The sequence below is a fragment of the Eublepharis macularius genome, chromosome 5 (genome assembly GCF_028583425.1).
Source record: "Eublepharis macularius isolate TG4126 chromosome 5, MPM_Emac_v1.0, whole genome shotgun sequence".
Classification (NCBI taxonomy): domain Eukaryota; kingdom Metazoa; phylum Chordata; class Lepidosauria; order Squamata; family Eublepharidae; genus Eublepharis; species Eublepharis macularius.
The window spans coordinates 100,362,775-100,380,682 of NC_072794.1; the positions used below are offsets into that span (position 1 = coordinate 100,362,775).

The following is a 17,908-nucleotide window of genomic DNA, read 5'->3' on the forward strand; positions in this document are numbered from 1 at the left end:
CTCATTAGAGAAGAGACTTCATAAGTAGGAGTACCATCCCCCTTGCTGGGGCAGGGGATTCTCTGCCCCCCAGTGGAGGGGAAGCACTGGGGTGTGTGTGTGCATGCCAAACCCATGCACTCTCTCCCACCATGGCACCAGAAAATGGCATCATTTTCTGGTGCAATGGGGAAGCTATGGGTTGTGCTGGGGTGGGGCAATTCATTAAGAATTGTCCCCATATGTGATTTTTAATGAATTGCACCCCACCCCAGGTTGAATCATAGCTTCCCTGCTGCACCAGAAAATGACATCATTTCCCAGTGCCACAGGGAAATGCAGGAGTACATGTGTGTGCAAGGGAAAGTATCCTGCTTTCCCCCGCCTTATCACTCCCTAGCCTCCTAGTTTGGACCCTGGGGAACCTGGCAACTCTATTTACAAGCCTCCAGATTTAGTAGAAAATCCCAAGCACATACGGCAAAAAGGAAGAACATATAAACAGGTCTTTAAGTTAGTTTCCAAAGCAGTCCTAAGGAACGACTTAATCCTAAAATGTCAGTTGGCTGTTCCTTGCTCTGTTTTCTTTTAGCAGGAGCAGCAACATTTTAACCACACCAACCGTTCCTTAAAGCATTTGTTGCAAGGAATCAAACAGTCTCCAAGGACAATATATTTCAGACAAGATCCAGTTAGCTGTATTTTTCAAATTATTTACTCGAACAATTCACTTTTTCATCCTTTTCTTATTTATTACTTGTTCTGTAAGCGTCTTTTAGCAGCCTCTGGCTACATGAGGCACATCACAAGCTGAGTACTTGTTCATAAACTTTTGTACTGTTTATTTAGAATTTGAACGAGTACAATCAAAGGCTCAACCCAATAACAATACCGAATTTTAAAAAATGATTTCCCGCTTACAGACTGAAGCCCTACCAAAGCAAATGTAGGCCCTTCTGCACACATATTTCCGTCCATACCATACCTGGGACTCTGCGAACATGACATCTTTGATGACAGGCTGTCCACGTGAGTCATTATTCTCTAGCTTCACATAAATGACTTGGTAGCCCCGGATTTGGCCATGCTGCTTGTTAGAAAGGGGTGATTTCCAGGAGACGCGAATGGCTGTTGAGTTCACTGGCTCTACCTCCACTTTCCTTGGTGGAGCACTGGGCACTAGAATTTGCATGGGGAAACTGAGTCAGAGACCACCATTACATAGCAACTGTCAAACAGCCACATCCTTTACCTCCAAGCAATCCTTACCCTCAAATTTCTTTGTTCAGAAAGGACATTGTTCCTTTCTGTACAAGAGGACCCTCTGCCCTTTTGCTGTATGTCTTACTTGGGTATATTAAACACAAATCCCCCAAATAGGGAATGGCACATAATTTTGACTGGACTGCTGATCTAGCTTGTCCTGTTATTTAAGCAGTAACATGAGAGATGCAAGTAAGTAGCAATGCCTTAATAATTATGTGCCTCTCCTACAATGCAAACCTATCAAGTGTGGGTAGCAGTGGAAGAAACAGGCTGATAAAGAAGAAACAAGCATTTATAACATGATTTCTCTAAGAACAAGTGATTCCACTTCTTTAGGAAGCAGCACATGAAAAAGGCAGCTCTGGAGATTGAAATTCTTGGCTGTATATTCAGCTTACGCAGTGCTTTTTGGTAATAAAATAAAAAATGAAACTGGCTTGAAAAATTTCAATTTCCTTGCAAGGGCAAACACATTCAGTTTATACCGTATTCACAATTTGGAAAAATTACATCCTTATTACTCTGGCTTCTTGCACTGACTGAGACCAAAAAATTGCTAACACATACAAAAATTAGGTTCTCTAAAATTACATTCTGCTTGTACACATATAGGGTTGCCAACCTCCAGGTGAGGCCTGGAGATCTCCCAGAATTACAACTGATCTCTAGACTACAGCAATCAGTTCCCCTGGAGGAAATGGCTGCTTTGGAGGGTGAACTCTATGACATTATACCCTGCTGAGTTCCCCCCCCCCCCCACTCCTTCCCATACTCTGCCTTCCCCAGATTTTGCCCCTAAAGTCTCCAGGAATTTCCCAACCTGGAGTTGGCAAAGGTCACCACAATCCTACTCAGCTTTACCTTGAAAATGCAGAACACTGTTCTTCTACTGCAGGCAACACCCATAGAGTCCAAAAGCACACCATGCCTCAAATTGTCAGGGTAGCACAAGGTTAATTAGGAACAGACTGTTGTATGGATTTTGCAGAATTTGTTTTAAAGAGTTACACAGCAAGCAGGCAGGCAGCTTTTTAGCTTCAAGCAACAGGTTATTTTCTACGGATCTCACTCTTAACTGTAGATATTTTTGTGAAGAGCGGCCCAGGGATTAAGAAGAGATTGGGGGGTGGGGGGACTGCAAACGGAATCATAGACCTCAACACATGTTGCTGGAACTAAATCTGACTACAGCAGGATACCTAACTAATATTTAATGTATCTAGAGTTTGGTGTGGCTAGGACAGCACTGGTATGAGTTCTGTCAAGGTACAGTTATCACAATGCCTATTGATAATGGCGTTAAAATGAAAAATCCAGAAAGTCAAGAACACAGTCCCTGTAATATATTTATAAGGCTAAACCCAAAGACACATGATTGTGTGCACTTTTTAAAGTTCACCACGACAGAGGTCATCAGCTTGCAAAGTTATGTCTTATTGGGTTGGTCCTCATAAAAGGTATTACATGAATTGTGTTCTTGGCTTTACTTTGGGACAGACACAGCAGTAAATATCTTATTAAAATTGAAAGCCTTATGATAACAGCAGCCTGATCTCATCAGATCTCGGAAGCTAAGCAGGGTCAGCCTTGGATAGTAATTGAATGGGAGACCTACAACAAAGACCATGGTTGCAGAGGCAGGCAGCGGCAAACCACCTCTGTTTGTCTCTTGTCCTGAAAATCCTAGCAGGGGTTGCCATAAGTCAGCTATGACTTGATGACACTTTCCACTACCACCTTGATAACAGAAAATATCAAGGGACTGGGTGCTGTTAGGTCAGTGGAAATCACCCCAGCTATAGGTAGGGTGTACTAGTTAAAGATAATATTCCAGAATGCAAAAAACGTTTCACCCCCTTTTTGTGTTTCTGTCTATGAAAAATCAGTACCTCAGAAAGCTCCCAAACTGTTCCTGACAGAGAACTTAGCTGGGACTGCCAACTATGCAGCCCTCAAACTAATGCAGAGAGCTTACTGCGACATTTCTGGGGTAGCAGTTTCCCTCCGGCAAGGGCTTTGCTAAATGAGAACTGAAGCAAACAATTCAAGCAGCAGGACATGCAGATGCACTAGTGACCCTCAGAAGTAGTCAATGAACATTGCACCAAGCACCACTTCCCAGCACTGTGGCAGTGCAAGGGGGTAATATAGCATGACCAGGAAAAAAAGTCATGCTTTCAGTTTGCTGAGTGGCTTCCCTTTCCCCTTTTGCCTGCCTGTGCCCTCGCTGGACTCTGAGGACAGCCTGGGAAGTTCCTCCTGTCACTATGAGCACTGGCACATTCTAAGGGAGAGGCTTAAGTGGGCATGACATAACTGACAGGCTGATTAATGCCACCGAATTTTTCCTCAGAGTTTCCCTGACAGAGAGCTGTTCAGCTCATGTGATCACCAGGTTCCAGAGAGGAAACAGATAACTCAGGCATTATGCCTGCAAGGGGGTGGGGATTATAGACTTATACATATGAACTTCACCCACAAAAGACCCTTTCTTTCTTTATTCGCTGCAATTAAGATCCATTTTCTAGAAAGTCTGAAAAAGCTGCTGGCCATGCTTAATTTTAAATGCCTTTAGGTCACAAAAGGAAGTAATTAATATCAGGAAGAAAGTTGCCCAACACCACTGCAAATGCTACTCCAATAGGAGAACCAAGAGGCCTTGTTACCTTCAACCATGGGTCAGGAACCTACCGTCTTCATCAGTGCGAACCAAAACAGGATAGCTCTCTGGCCCAGGACCCACGTCTGTGTGAGCCCTTACCCACACTCTGTATTCTGTCCATTTCTCCAGGTTGCTGATATCCCAGCTGGAGTGTTCATGTCCGATGCCCTCAACCACATGCTTGGTGTTGTCCTCTCCTTCTATCGCCTGGTATGCAATGGAATACTGAGTGATGACTCCATTGCGGCTCTGAGCCGGTGGTGGCACCCAACTTACCCGGATGGTTGTGGAGCTGGTGCTTACACACTCAACCTCTTGGGGTGGGGCAGAAGGGGCTAGGGATAAATAAATGAAGTGGGGAGATGAGGGGAAATGGTTGGACAATAAACAAAACAAAGTCTACAGGGAGGTCTTACCCAGCCAATACAGCCTCTCCTACAATAAAGCAAAATCCCCACCTTCCTTTTTTGGAATAATGAAGAGCAGTTAGGCCATCAATGCTAGAAAGGTAAGGGATAATCTATAACAGAGATCACGTATTAATAGGATAAATAGAATGAGAAAATAGGAGGTGAACAAGTGAAAATATGAGTTCTGAAAAGGAAACAGAAAAGACAGAAACTAAGAAGAGAGCAAGAACAATGTTGCATGTCCATGAATTTCTTGGTAATGCTCTGTGTGAAAAAGACTTCTGGGACACATATCTTCTGAAGAAGGTGTGACTATAAAGGTGCATAAAACGGGCAGTAATCGACTTTGGAGAATGAGTATAGTGCACCTGAAATATTGCTCCAAGGTGAGACACAGAATAGAAGGCCATCCAGAGAGTATCTACAGAAGTGGAACAAAACTTGCAAGAAGCACTCCTGAAGTAGGCCAGACAGAGATACAGAGGGGAAAGAAAAAAGTCAAGCAAAGTGAATAGAGACCTAAACCTAAAGGGAAGGCAGGGACAGATGATGAATTTGTAAGCTTCTTGCTTAAGACAAGAGCCCAATTGCAAGGAATTCCTTCTCTGACTAAGCAGAGATTTTGGATAGTAGACCTCATTTTGACCTTGTTTGCCAAAGCTCCCAGTCACTGGTATGAGAAACTGCTGTGGCAAGTATAACAACTGGAATAAAAAAAAGGGGGTATTTTCCATGTCTGCTGATGGCTGGGTAGGAGTCACAGCTGTAAAGTGCCAATACACAAACAACAGTTTAACATCAGAAGAGGTCAAAATAAAACTCAACAATACAAGTAGAATCAACAGAAAAAATATGTGATAAGGAATGTGCTTCGTGACACACCAACATGCAAGTGCACACACACTGTCCATAGGTGTCTTAAAAGATGAGCAGCACAACACATAAACATTCTCAGAGGCAATATGACACATTTATCCTCAAGTTATATTCTCCCTATATTTGTAAGCACCTCAAATCCCTGCTCTGGTGAATGGTCATTTGCTTGACAAATTACGATTGTAGTTTCAATGTATGTTTGTTAGGGACACACAGCTGGCCTTTCAATAGGGTAACATCCAAAAGCAAAATGCTAGGAGCAGAAGCACTTTGTCCAAGGCCTGGTACACGGACAGTGCAATCCTAAGTGGCATCCTTCGAAGTCCACTGAAGTAACTCTGCTTAGGATGGCACTGTAGATAGAGCTCTTGAGGCATGTGAGAACTGTTTAGCAGTAAAGATCAGGACATGTCTGTTTTGGCAAACTTCCTTGGAGATGTTCTTCTAAAACAGAAAAACTTGACTTCTGTGAAAGGTGAGATGGTACTCTGGACCCCAAGTTCTCTAAAATTATAACTTAGCTCAGGAGAATTCTTTGTTCATGAACAATATTTGCAGAAGGTAGTGCTTCTGATGGCCAAACGTAAGTTATACTGAAACTGTGCATAACATTAGGCTAACAGGCCCTCAAGGGGGTCATTTTGAAGCACAAAAAGGATGTGGGTGTTTAAGTAGTCTTCTGCCAGCTATGATTCCCAAAGCTGTTTTTATTTTCTCTAGTGTTCTGGACTACATTTTCCTCACAAACACAGGCTTTGTTTTTTGCAGTGGCAGGGAAGCGGTGGACAGTGGAAAGGTTAAGCATCCTCCAAACTTCTGAAGGTGTGTGACAATGGAGAAGAAGCCACAGTGCAATACACCAGTGAAACAGTGTGATGTAATAGTTGGACTACATGTACAAAAATCCAGTGTAAATTCCTGTTTGTCATGAAATTCAGTGGGTGACCTTGGGCCAATACTTCTGTCTCCACCTGACCTTCCTCACAGGGTAGTGAGGATAAAACAGAGAAGGGGACAACCTGTTATGCCACCTTGAGCTTCTTGAAGGAAGGGTGGGATGAAAATGCATTAAAGAAGAAGACATATAGCTTGGCTTTAAGTAAATGTTATGTCTTCTCTCACTGAAAGGGGAATCGCATATTACATTTTCCCCGGGGATGCCTCCAGGTCAGGTGAAGAAGCACGATCTGAAAATCTGTGCTTTTCAGGCATGCATGCACCTGATTCAGACTGAAATAAACTTCACTACCTAACCCTGGGGCATTCTGGGAAAACATATAGTATAGTTAGGTCCTCAGACAGCCCATACACAGGAGCTGCAACATCTGAGCAGGGCTGGCTCCACGGCATTTCTCTTTTTATAATACAAATGGGGTTTCTTAGTCAGAGAGCTCCTCCCTGCTTCTGTCCCCAGATGCCAACTCAGCATGCCACCGCAAGCGCTTAAAAAAGAGCATTCAGTAGCAGGCACCATCAGCATATGACCTGTTGCAAACATGGATGCTTCTCCTCCACAGTCAATCTGTGACGAAACAATGTAAGAGTGGATGAGGAAAAAGCTCAAGAGCAAGTGAACTTGTCTTTTCTAAGGCTTAGTAGAAAGCTGAGTTGCTCCAGGCCAATACTGACATGACAAAGATTAGGATCTCTCTGTTTGTCTGCAAATGGTAAATTGTTCACATTTGCAGTCCTGATTTGGATTACAAGCAAGGGAAAAGCAATTTAACTCTTCAGTTTCTACTTGGTCTCACTAATTGAAACTGGGCTCCTTCAGCTCTTTTTTTCTTTTAAAATGCTAATAAAAGCTCAGGAAACCCAGTTTCTGTTAGTGAAACCAAGGGGGCTTCCTCTCTTCCCTTCCTCCATCTGAACTAGACAGGCATTCACACAATCCACCTTATACAAAATGGGATCCATATAACATGTGTGTTGGACCCTCCAGTTTCTTATTATAAAGCAGGCTTGAAAAACTTGATAATTCTGAGAGCTTGAATGGTACACTTGAACATTCATGCCAATAGTCTCTATTGGTGAGATCTTCCTGAGGATTATGACCAGTTCAGCAGTGTTACTGTTCCAAATACTTCATTTCTTAGAAAGGTCTTCCCTTGGTCAGGCCACACCTGGAGTATTGTGTGCAGTTCTGGAGGCCTCACTTCAAAAAGGATGTGGACAAAATCGAGAGGGTGCAGAGGAGAGCGACAAGAATGATCAGGGGTCTGGAGACTGAGCCCTACGAGGAAAGGCTGAGGGCCTTGGGAATGTTTAGTTTGGAGAAGAGGAGGTTGAGGGGGGACATGATTGCTCTCTTTAAATATTTGAAAGGCTGTCATTTGGAGGAGGGCAAAGAGCTGTTCCAGTTGGCAGCAGAGGGTAGGACGCGAAGCAATGGGCTAAAACTACATGCACAAAGGTACCGACTGGATATTAGGAAAAACTTTTTCACGGTCAGAGTAGTTCAAAAGTGGAATCAGCTGCCTAGGGAGGTGGTGAGCTCCCCTTCACTGGCAGTTTTCAAGAAGAGGCTGGATGAATACTTGTCAGAGATGCTTTAGGCTGATCCTGCACTGGGCAGGGGGTTGGACTAGATGGTCTGTATGGCCCCTTCCAACTCTATGATTCTATGATTCTATGAAACCTTGGGAAAACAAATGACTGGTGCCATTCACCCCTTTCCCCTTTCCTATCCTCAGTGGAATGGTTCCATCCTTTAGTTGTTGAATGAAATACATACTTAAAATTACCAAGAATCAGATTAACCTTTGTTTAAAGTTGCTGGACCTCATTGCCCTTTGCATAGACGCCTAACATGGCTCTATTCATACAGAGCTATACATGAGCCACCATTTGGAGATCTCTGCACTGCACTTTGCTTTAGCTGAGATTTATCAGCTTTGTTTTATTAACATTATGGCTGGGAAAGTGCCCAGTCACTGCCTATCAGTACACATGTTCCATTAGTAGCTGCTAAACAGAACAATGACCAGTCTCCACATTCAGAGCATGTCCCCCAACGTCAAATATTTATAATGCTTCCATTTGAATATTATTTCCTATATTCTGTTCAATCCATTGCCCTGGCATTAAGATCCCATTAGCTCAAGTGCAAGTTGAACAAGGCTGCTGGAATCCTCATGATTGATATGCTAATGAAAGGAGGAAAGGTCGTTCCAATCATGAGAAGAGCAGTTCTTCTCCATCCCGATTCATCCCAGGCGCCCTCTGCTCCATGCAGAGAGAACTGCTGTTGCCTCTTCTGCTGCTTGCCCCACACAGTTGCTAAATACTTGACAGATGGTAGAAACAGAAATGTCTCTTTTCCCCCTTTAAAGATCTTTGCATAAAAGCAGGCCCTAAAATCATTAACGAAAACAAGCTTATCTCAGAGCTCTTTGATAGCTTTAAATCTGCTTATGTGCAGAATTTTGAGCTGCCAATAAGGGGCACTAGTCTCCTACTCCATCAGTGCACGGACTGAGAAGAGAACAAAGCAATCTAGCTTGGGTCACCTCTTTATCTGGCCCTTTTGTTAAATCTCACTATAGCCTTGTGCTGTTTTGACTTGAACGTTCTTATCAGAGCAGAAACCACAGAAACTTTGTGCTCCATAAAAGTCAAGCATCCCAATGATACACTACAACATCTCACTCGCCATACATTCCCCTAAGAGGCTATTAAGTATTCCACCTACTTCCAAAGATCAGGCCCCCACCTAGAGTTAATTCTTGCTTCCCTGAAAATGCCTGCAATGTAGCAGCAATGCAATGTGTGTGGCATGCTTATTATACAGAGGTAGCTGGATATGCCTTAGAAGAGTGGGAAAAGGACAGCAATGGCATCTCTGGTTGGGATATGGCACATGCAGAGCAGGGAGATGCATGAAGAGGCAGAAATCAGGCACTCAGTCTAGACCTGCTCACAAATGGATGGTAGTGGCAAGGGGAGGGAGAGAGAATATGCTAGTAAACTCACAGAGATACATGGACTAAATCCCTACCAGCTTTTCCCACCTATTTCCTTTCCCCAGCATATCTGTGAGTCCACCAACTGAAATGGGGAAAAGCATGTTCTGAAGGACAGAAGGGACAAGACTTACCCAACCCAAATGGCTGTGCTTCAGAGGCCACAGCTGGCCTATCTACTGATTCCACCATCCCTACTACTTTTCATGCAAATATGTCCCTTTGCATCTTGCGCACATTCTTGTAACTAAGCTTACTAGATACTTACTAGACTGTGCTGTCCGGGCTTCCAAAACTGGGGTGTACACCCCCAGCCCCAGCTCAGAGCGGGCTCCCAGCTGGAACTTGTAGATTGTGTCAGGCTTAAGCCCTTCAACTGCATATGAAGAGGTTGGGTCAAATGTCTTCTTATGCTGTTAAAAGCAAGAGGTATATATTTTTTTACCTGCATGAAAATTAAGAATAACTATCCCACCCATTCTAAATCATCCCACTCCTACAAGAAACCTGGGTTCCTGACTATGGGTTTTTACATACTACTCATGTGACAGCAAGAGCACTGGGCATCAAGTTCGTCAGTACTAGTATTGCATCTCTACAGCAGAAGATACTCCTTTACAAGCCTTGGGAGGCAGTATAGTCTCTTGAGATGAGGAGTCCAGTCCAGCAACCCTTACACCACAGCAACAGAGAACTTATTTCCCCCTATCCCTCTCCAAGAATAAAATGCCCAATGGAATCTCTAAAGCCAGAGAGAGTGGGATTTCCAGTTATCATGACAGTGAGGTTAAGTACCCTCTTCTCCATGAAAGAATACATTTTGACAACGAACACATAGATGCTGATTTGCTTTATTTGTACAAACCATACTTGTCATGGGATCCATAGCATCTTGGAACAAAAGCTGAGTTACTCTAACGAAGAATTTTTATTGTTTTGTTAAGCACATGAAAAGATAACAGTTCGGATCAGATCTCATGTTAACCCTAAAGCCGTTATTACTAGCTCTGCTCCCCAGCTGCACTATGTCTACAGCAACTCAATAATAGTGTAATCACATTTCAAGGGGACTAGGGAGAGTCAGTGTGATATGGTGGTTAAACTAGGAATGAAGGAACCCAATCCCCAGCAAGCTCCTCTTATATTCTAATTTACACTACAGGGCTATTATGAGGATAAATTGGGGGTGTAATGTACACTGACCCAAGTTTGTTTAGAGGGATAAAGATCTAATAAATATTTCACAGTCAAAAAGATGTTGTGCATTTTCTCTGCAGTCATGCCAATTTACCACTGCAAATTTGGATAACAAGGTATGTTGTTAATATAAGAACTAGTAAAATAACATACATGGAAGAAAAGCTTTGGAACCATGAACTAATAGCTTGAGGGCCTGTATACATATATAGGTGTGGCTGCCACTAAAGAATGCATCTCATGGTCAGATTCTATGTAACTGCAGGAGGGCTTAAGCTTCATACACATGTTTGTGTTGCTGGCCCCCAGGGAGATGCAGCTCTGGCAGTTACACAACTGCATGGATGCACGCGGGAAGTGGATTCTAATGTACCCATAGCTCTTCAGGCATTTTCATGAACATTTTAACTGGGCCTAAGCCTAATAGTCAGATAGCATCAAACTATGCATCTCAGATCTACAGGTAGCCCTGGAATAGATATTTTAATAGCAATGTGTCATGGTGCGCCTCACCTGGTTCTTGTCATCCCCTTCCCAGTACACCAGCTCATACTTTGTGATGCGTTCCTGGGAAGCTGGCAGCCATGTCAGCATAATCCGTGTGTCAGACTCTGCTTCAGCCTGAAAGTCCACTGGCTGAGATGGAACTGAAAGTCAATAAAACAAGAGTCACTAGACTGGGAAAGAATGCCAAGGAGGTTCCAGGAAACTTTCAAGTCATGAATCCTAATGCCAATGCATCTCAGTAGCATTTCTATCAACTCTATTTAACCCTTTCTCCCCCCCCCCCCAAGTTCCGAGTTCAAGCAAAGGAAGTTCTGCTCTTTTTCAGGTTGATAAATTAACTTATGTATCCCCCCCACCCATCTAAGCCACTGTTAATTTTGCAGGCATCCCTCCCCCACTCATATATTAACTTCAACAGTGTTGATGGAATGCTGCCTTCAATATAGGTGAAGGGTGAATTGCTCATCAATCCTAGTCAGAAGCACAAAGTTAAAGATTTTCCCTTTCTTCTCAAACACGTTAAGGACAGTGTTCAGCTCTGACCTATCATACGTACCACCCTGCTGGGTTTTGAGCTGGATGACATCAGAAGGGGGCCCATCTCCTACTGAAGTGAAAGCCAAGACGCGAATACTATAGGTAGTCCCAGTTATCAAACTTGCAACGGTGGTTAGATGGCTGTCATCAGTGTTGTGTTTCTGCCACATGTTGAGTGGTAGGTGAGGACTGATGGTGAAATACACCCGATAGCCCCGGATTTGCCCATTGGGCTCTTCAGGTTGTTCCCATTGTACCAGCATGGTGCTAGCACTCAGCATCCGTGCCTGCACTTTGAGAGGAGGACTTGATGGGGCTTGCTCACCTGTCCGTGCCTCAACCAACTCACTAGGGGGGCCCCTGCCAATGTTGTTGACAGCAATAACACGGAACTCATATTCTGAGAAAGGGCTCAGGCCACCAATACTGTAACGGGTGGTTGCCACACCATCCACTTCCTGGAAACTGCCTTCCCAAGTCTTAGGCTTATATTGGATGACGTAGTAGGAGATAGGGTCAGCATTTCCTGAATCCCAGGTGAGAGTCACACTTGTGGCTGTTGTCTCAGTCACTACTAGTGTTGTTGGTGGTTTTGGCAGAGCTGAAAACAGAAAGCATGCTGTCAATAATTTTATTAGTGCAAGTAATGCAATGTCCAGAGATATAAAATAGGTTCAGGCCTCTGTTAACATTCTCCTTTAAAGGCAGAAATAATTTCATATCCAGGAATATACGTTTTTATATTACATATTACCATATATTGCTTGAAGTGCTTCTTAATGGAAGGGTAAACACAGCAATCATGTTATTAAATGTGCTCAAAGCACTCGCTAGCAGCAAGCTAAATAAAGGTAATTTAAACAAGGATTCAAGGCAGTTTTTATAATGGGAAGGGGTTCTTCGGCTGGGGTACAATCTGGAAAGCCTGGACCAGGATCAATTCAGAAAGAACACTATGGGTAACAGTAGCTCCAGCTATATTGTAGCAGAAGATTGTAAAATGCAAGATGCTATGGCAAGCATATTTAGATGCTGGGACATTATCTTGCTAGAATATGGAGACATGATATAGCCTGGGATATTATCAAGATATTCACTACTGCTTTGTGGGAGTAGGAGAATCATCTACTATGTCATTCCAAAAAATCAACCAGAAAGCTGAAGTACCTCAGCTCATGTGCACATCCATACTAGAAAAAACTGTGGCCAGCACTACATTTTAATACGCTGGGATTCCCCTATGTAACAATTTAGCTGGATTGTACCAAAGCACCAAAAAGAAACCCACCCCAAAATAGGAAGCAAAGTAATTTCTGTGGCTCCAGACTCCTTGACTTCCTTACTGATCCCCCTCTGGGGCTGGATTAGTGAAACACAGTAGGTCTGACAGCGCTCAGCAAAGCAACAAAGCAGAAAGACAGATACTCCCACCAAGCTTTTTCAACTGGACTGACACAAGTGTGCTGTCCTCAGTGCAATTTTAGGCCATCCTGATAAGGGGGGCATGCAAAGAATTACAAGGAAATACAGTGGAGACGTTAAACAAGAAAAACTCTCCCAGCATTCTAAAAGTGTGTTTTTGTGGTCATTCTGTTTATTCACATATGAATACTCAGTCAGGGTGCTCAAGGAAATTACAGCTGAGTAACCTACAGAAAAATAAAACGTTTATGGAGTGAGCCTCCTTTGAATTTTGGGGCATAATTTGTTCTTAATCCCCCAGGGTCAGGGGGTACTTATCAGTCCTACAATATTGTTTGACCATCCCCTTTGAACAAAAATATGAATGATGCACAGAAACTGGCTTGTGAGAGCTGACAGACAGGCATCTCTAGCAAGAAAGGGCCTGTTGAGATGCTGTGGTCTACTTTCCCAGTAAAGACTGCACCTTAAGAAGGACAGACAAACCTAGAAATGGCTCTGCTAAATAACTATTATTATGTATTACTATTTACATTATTTATAGTCTGCCTTTTTCACTGATTGAAGGTGGATTACACAGTGTGAGTCAGTACAGTCCATTTCAAAGAATTTCAATAAACAATGTAATAGGGTATATAAACACAAATTTGCAGAGATTTAAAACTAGCAGAAATCCAATACAGAGTTGAAGAAAGGCTGAAATAGAGCATAAGCAATTCTGACAAATTAAACAACATAGAAACTGCCCAGTAGGATCATACTTAACAGCAACAAACAGTACATAGTGGTAAAGTCTATAGTCCCTATCTTTTTACTTGTGCATCTCCTCAGTTCCTTACAACATAGCCCTCCTATATGAATAAAAAGCCCTCTTGAATAATTCAGTTTTGCATAGCTTGTGGAAAGCCAGGAGAGTTGGAGCATTCCCGACCTCTTCAGCTAGGCTATTTCATAAGGTGGTGGCCGCCACAGAGAATAAATGTGTATGGGCAGCTGTTGATTTTGCCCATGTGCAAGGCAGTACCTGCAAAAGGCCCTGTTCAGATGAGTGAAGCTGCTGAGGTGGAACACACAGAGAAAGATGGTCCCATAGATATGATAGAAAGCCTTGAATGCATAGAAAGAAATGCTGGAGCAAGGCCCAATCGATTGTAGAAAACCAATTTAAAGGGGAGAATTCATAAAACCACTCAATAGGGACATGGCCAGGGGCTGTGCTGAGATCTCTCATGGTCAAGACAGTGGAATACATGAGCACAAATGAAGCTGCTTTATGCTGAATCAGACAATTGGTCTATCATGGTCAGTATTGTCTATTCAGATGGGCAGTGACCTTCCAGAGTTTTAGGTAGAGGTCTTCCACATCACCTAAAACCTGATTTTTTCCAATGGAGATGCTGGGGACTGAACTTGAGACTTCCTACATGTTAAGCAGATGTTCTACCACTGAGACACAACCAGTCCCTTCTGAGAGGGAAGAGAACAGCGAACTTTATGCTCAGGTGAAGAATGGTCTATTTTTGTTAGAGTCAGTGCTTTTCCTTTCTTTCCTATCTGCCACATTAATTGTACAAAATGCTTATAAGCATCCCAAAGGGTGAAAGAGAAAGCCTAGGCCTCTCTTTGCCACCCTTGGCAACTACAGTCCATATCTGCAACCATTAGGAGGGTTAGAGATTCCTTTCAACTGTTTCGAGACCCATATCTCCTTAAAAATTTCAAAGGATATCTACTTCCCTTTCAAGATCTGGCATTGGGTTTGCTTCCATTTCAGCTGGGGACTTTTTGTATGTCAAAGATCCTGCACAGTGTTCACTAACGCAGGGTGAGCTTCTGTTAGCTTCAATAGGGAAGGACGAAGACTCAGTATAAGAGAACATGCTTTGCATACAAAAGATTCCATCCCGAGCATCTTCATTTAAAGGATTCCAGGTAGCAGCTGCTGAAGAGAAACTAGGGAACCCATTCCTATCAGAGTAGACAAATGATCTTCAAAACTCTTAATTCATAAATAATTCCAAAGAAAAGGAGGATTTCCTATCCCAGACAAAATCTATGTTGTCACTAGAATGTTAACCACTGGCACTGTAAGGAGGTACAAGGTACTAAAGGGAGCTTCTTACCTTTGACAGTAATCTGTGCTGTTGCTTGGATTATGCCCAATGAGGACATGGCTTCACAGGTGTAATTGGCTGATTGAGTGATATTGACCAGTTCCAGAACATTCCTGCCCATTGGCATATCATCTTCTTTTGTTAGTTCCTGTATTCCAACTATCCACTTCACATAGGGCATTGGGGACCCCACTGCTACACATGTGAGGTTCACACTACCTCCAGGCATCACCTCATGGTTGCTTGGAGGGATTGAAAATCGGGGTGACACTCGCCGCACTGAAACAAGGAACAGATAGCTAGTAGAGCCACAGCCTAAGACATTGGTACTCACCTGGACAGGGCGGTGGGAGGGGAAAGGATCAAAATTTGCTGTAAGAGATACCAGATCAATTCAGGAAAAAAAAGAATTCTGTGCAAGAGCTGTTCACTGCTCTGCCAAATTGCTTGCCCATGACTCTCCTTTTTAGCAACTGGCCTCTTTGCACCATTATTCTTACCACAACTATGACTGCTTAAACCATATAAATGACATTAAATGTATTCCTGTTTCATCTGTATTCCATTAATTAGAAAATGTGTTCATCTTCATTCATAAGGTTAGCTAGGCCTCTAAAACATGAAATTGCCCGCTCAACTGTCTGTCTTGACAGCAAAACAACTTGCAGGCCAAACCTACCTTGCAAGATAACTGCAGGATTTTATTTTAAATTACTGTGTGCAATACTGATAGCTAAAACAGCATCCCTGTGGAAGATGCAGAACTGAGCCTACGTCACCTCAGAGCCCAATGAGATCAGTTTGCTAGGTAGGAAAGAGCTCATGCTTATGGACAGGAGATCAAATCCAAGCTGACAGCGCAGGGCCTGGGTGACGGGGCCCTCCTCACCTTTGGGAATGCAGTCTGAGTAATAGATCACTCCTGATTTCACTGTGCTACATCTCTTCATTTCAAACTCCTTACTGGGCTTATTTGTAGTCAAACCCTCAGATTCGTTGTAGCCCCCTGGCTTTTGGCTGCTCACATTTCAGTCACAAAAATGACACTGAGAAATGAGGCCCCTTCTGTAAGGACATTGTTATGGGCCAATTTAAGTAGGAATAGAGAAACACAACCGAGTGCAGTAAATCTTTGTCTCCTCTGGCCAAACTCATTTCAAGCTGTATTTAAAAAGAGGGAAAAGGTGCAGTCTCTCTCCTCCTCTGGAAAGCCTGCTTCTCTGAAATGGAGATGTCAGTGCATGTTTGTAATGGGTGTGCACACATGTGTGCATAGAGCAGATTAGTTGCTGGGAGCCCCTCCGCTCCTTAGCATCTCCAGTTCACAAGGTCAGGGCCGGCAGAGTAGTGAAGAGCTGCGGTGCAAAGAGGGCTGGCTTGAAAGCAGCATGGCAGAACCTTTCGTTAGTAAGATGGGAGAGACTCGCTCAGGGATGGAGCCCACTGGGAGCACCTCATGCTGGGTTTCCTCTTGTGCCATTTCCAGCAGCACAAAATCTTGTTTAAAAAGGGGCAGCTGCTGACAGAGTGCTGACAAGATACAGTTCAGCCTGACAGGCTGACACTTCCCCTAATCAAATTTTGCTTGAGCTCTTTGATGATTCATTCCCAAACCAGCAAACTCACAGAAACAGACTGAACACAGAAGCCCCCACGCAAGCATGTACAACAGAGTGAGGGTTTGGGGATAAATTAGATAATACTGTCAACAGTGTGTGCATACTATACACCAGCTCAGTGACAAAACAGAGCTCATTAGCTCTTGCCAGCTTGAGGGGGGAGGGAATGATAATGTGTGTATTTTCAAATGTCTAAATCTACAGTGTTGCGGGCTGTTTCTTTAATCAATTATTTAACCTCAAATCAATCGCTACATGCATGATTGCCAGTGATAGGCTTGTTACCTGACTGACAGGGAAGCGCTTCCCAAACAAGACAGAAATTTAAGCAAACCGGTGCTCTACACAGTTATGATACCCAGGTACTTGATGGACATGGCAATGGGTCAACATGATGGGGTGGTTGTCCAACACAGCCTGGTTCTGGTCGGCAAAAAGCAGGACTTCTCCCCTACCCCAGTCCTTGCAATGAACATGGTATTGAGCCAGTACAAGAAGAGGTTGTTTAAGTATTGAATCTCAATCCAGGAACTAAACAACTTCCCACCCACTCACCATCCAAACTTGTATAAAAGAAAAGCAAGCTTGAGGAGTATTGCTACAGGCCCGTGCATGGCAATTGTTCATTGACTTGACATGCGCCGGACAGGCAGGAGGCCAATTACAGGAAAGAAGATGCTATACAATTGGTACAAAAAACAGAGTAGAAGGGAAGGAAATGCACAGAAATGCAGACACTGGACACAGGAGTGAAACTGGGAGGAATTCATGCAGAAGGGCTAAAAGAAGCCACTAGCATGCAGAAACTACTTTTGCCACCCACCCCAGTGAGAACAGGCAAGACAGTACTTACAGCAACCCCTGGTTTACAGAAGCCACCCCCAAATGCATGCCTGAATAATGGTTAGAATTAGAGCAAGTCTCCACCAGAACTGCATTCCCGACATGTCCTTCAGACATCTGCCCCCAGCTGTCTCCATTGTGGCCATAAAAGAACCGTGCTTGGGAAGAAAGAACACAGCTTGTGTATCTGCTGATAAGCGATTTAGTTCATTCACCAAAGTGCTATCAAAAAACCCTCTTGCCCTTTTTGAAAGCTGCTGTTTACTATTCTAGTGACATGGTAAGAGAAAAGGTTACTTGATGATGTATCAGTGATGGGTCCCTTCTACCCCCGCCACAGGATGAATGGTAATGAAAACCTCCTCCTCCCCTCCATTTTCTGCACAGAAACAAGTATGTTTAAAGGCAGGCTTCAGGCAAGTCCCTTTGCCAAAGGGCAGTTTTACAAAGATAGGACTCAGGAGCACCAAAGGAGCACTACTGATTCTGAAAGAAGATTCAATCAAATGCCACT

At 43.4% G+C, this 17,908-nt stretch overlaps 1 protein-coding gene across 6 annotated transcripts in view; it reads right to left on the reverse strand.

Annotated features, from left to right (window-relative positions):
* The window catches only part of PTPRF (protein tyrosine phosphatase receptor type F), a 717,473-nt gene that overhangs the window by 65,070 nt on the left and 634,495 nt on the right, over window positions 1-17,908 (reverse strand). For all 6 annotated transcript variants that reach the window (XM_054979543.1, XM_054979542.1, XM_054979544.1 and 3 more), the window contains 6 exons: window positions 14,942-15,211; window positions 11,416-11,997; window positions 10,866-10,999; window positions 9,424-9,568; window positions 3,937-4,242; window positions 965-1,158 (listed from right to left, as the gene is read on the reverse strand). In XM_054979543.1, coding sequence (XP_054835518.1) covers window positions 965-1,158; window positions 3,937-4,242; window positions 9,424-9,568; window positions 10,866-10,999; window positions 11,416-11,997; window positions 14,942-15,211 — 1,631 coding nt within the window. The remainder of the gene's footprint in view (window positions 1-964; window positions 1,159-3,936; window positions 4,243-9,423; window positions 9,569-10,865; window positions 11,000-11,415; window positions 11,998-14,941; window positions 15,212-17,908) is intronic.